Source organism: Electrona antarctica (assembly GCF_951216825.1).
Source record: "Electrona antarctica genome assembly, chromosome: 8".
Taxonomy (NCBI): domain Eukaryota; kingdom Metazoa; phylum Chordata; class Actinopteri; order Myctophiformes; family Myctophidae; genus Electrona; species Electrona antarctica.
Window position 1 is genome coordinate 18,147,726 of NC_136789.1, and position 7,457 is coordinate 18,155,182.

Consider the following 7,457-nt stretch of genomic DNA (forward strand, 5'->3'; position numbering starts at 1 on the left):
TGTGTGTGTGTGTGTGTGTGTGTGTGTGTGTGTGTGCGTGCGTGCGTGCGTGCGTGCGTGCGTGCGTGCGTGCGTGCGTGCGTGCGTGCGTGCGTGCGTGCGTGCGTGCGTGCGTGCGTGCGTGCGTGCGTGCGTGCGTGCGTGCGTGCGTGCGTGCGTGCGTGCGTGCGTGCGTGCGTGCGTGCGTGCGTGCGTGCGTGCGTGCGTGCGTGCGTGTGTTTCTTCAACAGCTTCTTCTGACGTTGAGCAACAACTGGCTACCAGGCTGCGGGCCAATGCGGTTATGGCGCGATGTACGCTGAATGGAAAGTGCACGCGCGTGCCTGTGTGTGTATACTTACTTATATATCTCCACAAGTATAATTGAATTTGAGAGGACAATGTGAGGACAATTCTCCTGGTTGTCACACAATTTGCATTTCACAGAGAAAGCAAATATTCCGTGGCGATGTACTTTTTTCAGTTCTTCACTGCCAATATAAGCATCAACAAGTGTCATGCACAGAACAGAAGATAGCAGATCTACAAGCTCACAATGGGCCCAAATCACTCAGCTGTTTACACCCATATTTTGGGTGTAAAGGAATTTTCCGAACTTCGTAGTCTAGGCATTCTAGTGACATACAGCAAGCTTTGGTCTCATGTAAGTCTGCATCCGACCCGAGCAGACTTGAGAAAGAGCGGCCCTCCGCAAAATTCACAGATAAAAAATGGATTACTGAATCAGACTACTATTGTGGGAAACTACTAACTAACGTGGAACATTTTGAAAATTCCTTTACACCCAAATTATGGGTGTAAACAGCTTAGTGAATCCGGCCCATTGTGTCAGCACAGGTTTGTCAGCTTGTAGCTACATTGGCTATTTATGGTTTGTGAAACTCACGTGTGTTTCTATGCGTGCGTGCGCATTAGGGATATAACGATATAGTAACTGCATCGAAAAATCTATTTTAATTTCAAGAATCGAAGTATATCGAAATGTAAACAGAGACATTGCATTTGTATTGTATTGTATCGTTTTGCTATGCAAATAATCGGTATCGAATACATTGCATGTAGAACCACCCATTTTTTCTATAACACAACATAGAAAAACAACAAGTACCACAATATGGACATTACATTACACAGAGAAAAATACAAGACAAACGAGTACACCACAGTCTTGACATGATTGTACATTCCAGGTTACCAGAGTCCTTTTGTTTTTCACTACTGTTCAATAAGGTACATTGAAGCGCTGTCTAGAAGGGTCCACTGCATCTAAGACTGGTTTCCATAACTTTGTGAACCCTTCCATGTTATCGCGGAGGAGATAAGTCAGTTTCTCCAGAGGAACCACAGTCATTACCTCCTTGTACCAATCATCCAGTGTGTAGGAGTGTCTCTATGAATCCAAAGCTTGAGTAATAGTATAGTCTTTCTCGCTATATATGAGTATTCCAACTAATTTGTCGTTGTGTCTGGTCCTTGCACTGGATACCTTACACTGGAGAGGTGACAAGTTCAAATTATATCCAATCAAGGTGTCCAGCTCATTCTTCACCTCATTCCAAAAACACTTCCAAAGCATATGTGCATACCGAATGCACCAACCATCACCCCCCCCCCCCCCCCCCATAAGAGAGGAGACCAAACAGGTACTCCGTAATATTAACTTACAGTTAAATATGAACCATACCAATACCTGACCCATCCCACCAAACACCACCTCACCCCCTCTGCAACCTTGGTACCTGTAGTGTAGGAGCATATTAAAGAGAGAGAGAGACAGCAAGGTGAGACCGATGCAGGCACAAACATAAGGTACTTAAGACAGACTAGAATGCATGTAATAGGGCCTCAGCCTCAGCCACTACATTTTTATAATAATAATAATAATACAACTTTATTTGTATAGCACCTTTCATGACATGAAATGCAGCTCAAAGTGCTTTACAGAGCAATGGAGAAAAAAAAGAAAAGAAAAGCAAGGCATAAACATTAAAAAACAAGAGCAGTAATGCAATACAGTGAGGACATGAATAACAAAAAATTAAAAGATCAATTAAAAGCAAGGGTGTACTAGAAGTGGGTCTTGAGCTGTGCTTTAAAAATGTCTACAGAGGCTGCCTGTCGAAGGTACAGTGGGAGTTTGTTCCACGCCTAGGGCCTTTGTCATGTTGCCCAACTCTCAGAGATGGTTTACCAATTAGTACTGAACGAGCGTTGCATGTTTTAATGAAAACAAACCAAACATCCCTTTTCAACCCGGGGCCACAAGTAATTTTGCCGGATCTGCTTGTACACTTTCCTACATCCCATATACCCAGCTACCTCATCATATGAGGCCTTCAACACCATGTCCCTGAACTTAGCTGGCACCACAATCTGCAAAATGGGTTTCTCTAGCGTCTAGCCCATTCTCGCCCTGTACACCCCACTTACGCACAAGACAAGAACTTCATTTTTCACAAAATAGCCCTTTGTAGCAATTTCCATGTCTTCTGCAGGAGACACAGAGTCAAACAGAGCCTTCAAGGAGGGATCCGACCTTTGTTCTTGTTACTTATTTATATCAATATTCATACATTTTCCCTTAAAAAGCCTTCACTGTTTCACAAAGATTTTCTTTGCTAATAGTTACTGTATCAACTTAGAATAATGTAATTGAATAATTAATCAATATCGTCCATGTATCGTATCGGCAACCATGTATCGTGATACGTACTGTATCTCTGTTAAAATGTATCGTTACACCCCTAGTGCCCCTAGTGTGTGTGTGTGTGTGTGTGTGTGTGTGTGTGTGTGTGTGAGAGAGAGAGAGAGAGTGTAAACAGTGTTATTTCTGCCTGCTTAATCAAATGGGAGCCACAGATGTTGTATTGACACCAATTAGTTTAAATCTCACGGAACACACATGCGTGCGCTCAGCCGCACGCACACACACACACGCACGCACACAGTGCGCACACAGTGCCACGCACGCACGCACGCACGCACGCACGCACGCACGCACACACACACAGACAGACTCCCATGTAGTGATGTGTGTGTTAACAGGGTGGATGTGTGTTGATGTGTGTCCTACTTTCAATGAGTTGTTGGTTGTTCACAATTCTTCAAATGTGTGCACACGCATGCACGTCTCTATGCATGTGTACAAGTGCACGCATGATATGTTAGCATGTATGGAAGTGGCTGTGCGTGGCATGCATGTGTGATGTGTGCGTACGTGCGTGCGTGCATGCACGTGTGGCAGCAGACAATACTAAGTCTGATGTGACAGGACTGAAGACACCCATTAGCTAATGGATCTCTCTCTCTCTCGTTCCATTTGGTTCCATTTGTACACTCTCAGAGTTAAATTAACTATGATTTTACAATATACATTGGGGTCCCAGAGGTAGAAATGCCATTAAATGGGGGTCCGTAGCCTAATTATATTTTTTATAGAGGGACAGACAGTAGGCTGACAGGAAATGGGGGAGAGAGATGGGGGAGTGACATGCAGTAAAGGCCGTCGGGATCAGGAGTCGAGCCCGCGGCACACTGCCAGACTACCGGCCAAGGTGCCTGGACCGCTGAGCCACGGCCCAGGCCCCATAGCCTAATTCAGGTCAAACCTGGGAGTCATTGAAAGGAAAAGTATATATTTTCTAATGGGGGTCCGTGGGCTAATGAGTGTCAATTTGGGGGTCCTTGACATGAAAAAGTTTGGGAACAGAAGTTATGCAGAATGTCCCATTTCAAGTTTTCAAAATCTTTTGAAATATGTTTTGTAATAACAATAATAATAACTATAGTATATGTACTTAGTTACTTTCCATGCACCACTGTGTGATGCAATGAAACATTGTGCAGGAGAACAAAAACACATGGCTGCGCAAGTGTTCACAGACGAGAAAGAACTTTAATTAAATATTGTCAGAGTCGAAAAAAAGGTATTTTACACTTCAAAGTTCAAGAAATAAAAAAAAAACAAAGAAAACAAAGAAAAGAAATAAATTCCTCATTATCGTCTTTACAGTAGTTACCTCTGTGCTCTTTCCTCTCCTTCTACGACCAAATATATACTGCTGACTGTGTGTGTGTGTGTGTGTGTGCGTGCGTGCGTGCGTGCGTGCGTGCGTGCGTGCGTGCGTGCGTGCGCGCATGTGCGTGTTTGGTGGTATTGCTCAAAGCAGACTAACCATGACAAAAGAATGCAGCTGTGGTCGTGTTGTTGGACAAGTGTCTTGCATCATAGCCCCTTTAAGACAAAACCCTATACTGTATATGCAAAGAAAAAGAATCCTTCGGTTTTACAAAGAACATTCCTCTTTTTCCTTCTATTTCTCTCTCTCTCTCTCTCTCACGCACGCACGCACGCGTGCACATTCACACACACACACACACACACACACACACACACACACACACACACACACACACACACACACACACACACACACACGGATGAAACACCCACTCGCTCACACATTCTCACTTGCATGTTAGACAAAAAAGTGGTCTTGGGACCCATATTTGAGATCAAATTAAATAAATAAATGGCTCAATTCTTCAAAGAACTAAGGGGAGGAGAGAGAGAGAGAGAGAGAGAGAGAGAGAGAACATATTAGGGTATTTATAGCATTGCCAAAACAAAGTGGGAGAGAGAGAGACAAACATTAATACGAGGGAAGTTGGAGGGTATGGGGTTGGATAAAAACGAGGTGATGACTGATAGAGGAGCGGAAGAAGTGCCTGATGGGAAGAAGGACATAAAATATAGGGGGATAAAGAGAGAGGGAGAGAGATGGAGAGAGCGAGGGAGTGAAATACTTGAGCAACGTTGTTCATCGTCTCTGTCGGCATACCTCATATGTCCAAAACTGTTACTTTTCAGGATTCAAATTTGAAGGCATCAAAAGCAGCATATCTACAAGCTCAAAACACAGTTCGCGCTTGTACCGGTGTATATATATATATATATGGTACTTTTGATGCTTTTGTGTGACGCTGTAGTATGATCAAGCAGCGTTCATTCATGAAAAAAGTGAACACAAGTTAGAATATGGAGATAAGAGGTTTCTTCCTGACAGAGACATCATGATAGACAGTGGAAGAGCTTGTTGTGTATGACACCTCATAGACGTACTGTAAACAGTCAAATAACTTCATGCCCCATAGCTTTAACAACATCATAATGATATGCACGACAAAATCAAACAAATAGAAATGAACAACAAAGGTGTGTCATTTAGCCTTCCCTTTTAACTCATAAATGATACAAAAAAATGGTAGATCATAGCTCTTGGAAGTCGGATTGAGATTAGATTTAGCAGAGTGGAAATATGGCTTTTAAAAAATATAAAACAAACACTGAACGTGAAGGCAAACAGGACGCATGGTCACGTCACATCAGGACACATTCAAGGTGAAAAGATGCCACCGGATGAAAAGGAAATGCGATAGTTTTTTTAATAACACATTTATGTGAAATTCCGATTTCAGTGCTTTAACCCGCCTTGCTCGTCACACGTCACATTACTCGATCGCTCTGCACTCGTATACGGTTGTGTGTCACGTCTGTCTCCAGTCTCTGCTTCTAATGAAGCCTCACACTCAGACAGTATCACCCTTTGTTCATGTATACCTCTGACGATGGTGTTGAAATTACAACGTAAGTATTAATAAGTCTTGCAGAAGGTTATGGACGGAGTGGAATCCTATGTGCAGATTCAAATGGCAATTCCAGTTTAAAACCTTTATTGAAAGTGAAACCATGGGGAGGAAAGTCAGCAGCGCTGCAGCAACTCCACCCGATGAGGTGGACGTTACAGAGCCTTGCTCAAGGGTATAGCTCAAAGGTTAATTGGTCTTTGAGAGAGCGGAGAGTTCTCATCACTGGCAGTTCCAGCAGATTAGAACCAGTGACCTTCAATTGAGTAATTGCATGTTCATATTTTAGTGTTGTTGGGTGGATGGGGTCTGATGTTCAGTATATATTACACTGACGTTCAAATATGTTCCTATACGCAACTGCACAGAAGCTTTGGCACTTTATGCTTTACAGTTGGGAGAGAAATGAATCGACAGTCAAACAAAACTGGAAAAGCTATTTGAGTCCTACTGTTGATGTATTCTTAAGTGCTGTACTATACATTGTTCCTGTGTCCGCACTTGGCTTTAAGACTTTCTGTACGGGTATACATATCAATATAACAAGGGCTTTGGCAAAATTAAGATCCAAGTGAATTAAGACTTTTTGTATACGTCACACACACACACATACACTCGGACACACCTATGCTAAACTCCTGAAAGAGGAACATTGGAAAAGATTATAAGCCTAATTTATACTTTTTCATATGACTGTGTCACTTGCTGAAATGACAGCCTCTTGGGTTGAAAGTCTGTTATTTTGGAGAAAGTGACACGGCATTGTTAAGAATAAAAGAGGCCTTATGGAGAAGTGACGCCATTGGCTAGTTACACTCTCATTCGACAACACACAGCATGGAATACAGTCATTTTTAAGACACACCATTGGCTACAGTAGGTTTTGTACACCGAGAAACAAAAAATGCTCATCACAAACACCGGGGTTTGCATCAATCTCAAAATCTTCAAATTTGTCAAAACATGTTATTTTCAAAACTGGTGAACAGACGATCTACACGTTGTGAGCTTGTAGATTGGCTATTTTTGCGATTTAAAAATAATACAATTTTTAAGTATAAAATAGTGGTTCAGGCATCCAAGTTTTTTGGAAACGTGAAAGAAAGAAAACTTTGATTGTTGAAATGAGTGAATTCATGTAGCCTACCATCAATAGAATATTTAAAAGTATTCCATTAAAAGGTTCAACCCACTTGTTAAGATGAACTTGTTTTTGTTTTGTTTTACAGCGTAGCTTTTTAAGACACACCATTGGCTAGTTTCTCAATTCGGGGGATATAATCATATAGTAACAGAGAGTAAAAACAATCTGATTGGCTGACCTATCACAATGTAAAAAAAGAAAAAAAACACACACACACACACACACACACACACACACACACGAATAAAACAAACAAACAACACAGCAAACCAAAATCAAATGCTAATGAGGATTCGAACAAGAAATCCGCACTGAAGAAGAAAGAACAAAATACTATCAGGAAAAACAAAAAAAAACGACACAAATTCACACAAATAAAAGTCAAAACGTGGCAGCAGTCCTTAAGACAATGTTTGTCCCTCTCTTACAAGTGGCCATGGCTGTCTCAATACTAGAGTGAATAAGGGAGTGGACAGGACTGGAGGGGGAGGGAGGGAGGGAGGGAGGGGACTCAATGGCAGGTTTGTCGGTTCAAATCCCAGACACTGGACAGAGTAATGGCACCTATAAAATCTGAATGCAGTCTCACACACTCCTCTGTTTACAGGAGCAGTGGTTACGTTTAGATGTGTGGCAAAAAAAGAAGAAGAAAAAAAGAAGAAAAAGG

At 42.1% G+C, this 7,457-nt stretch overlaps 1 protein-coding gene across 1 annotated transcript in view; it reads right to left on the reverse strand.

The window, feature by feature from the left end:
* Positions 1 to 6,276: 6,276 nt before the first annotated feature.
* LOC306928645 (transcription factor COE1-like) overlaps positions 6,277 to 7,457 on the reverse strand; it is a gene marked incomplete at its 3' end in the record, with an annotated part of 118,890 nt that continues 117,709 nt past the window's right edge. Inside the window, 1 exon segment of the mRNA XM_079508915.1 lies at positions 6,277 to 6,284. Coding sequence (XP_079365041.1) covers positions 6,277 to 6,284 — 8 coding nt within the window.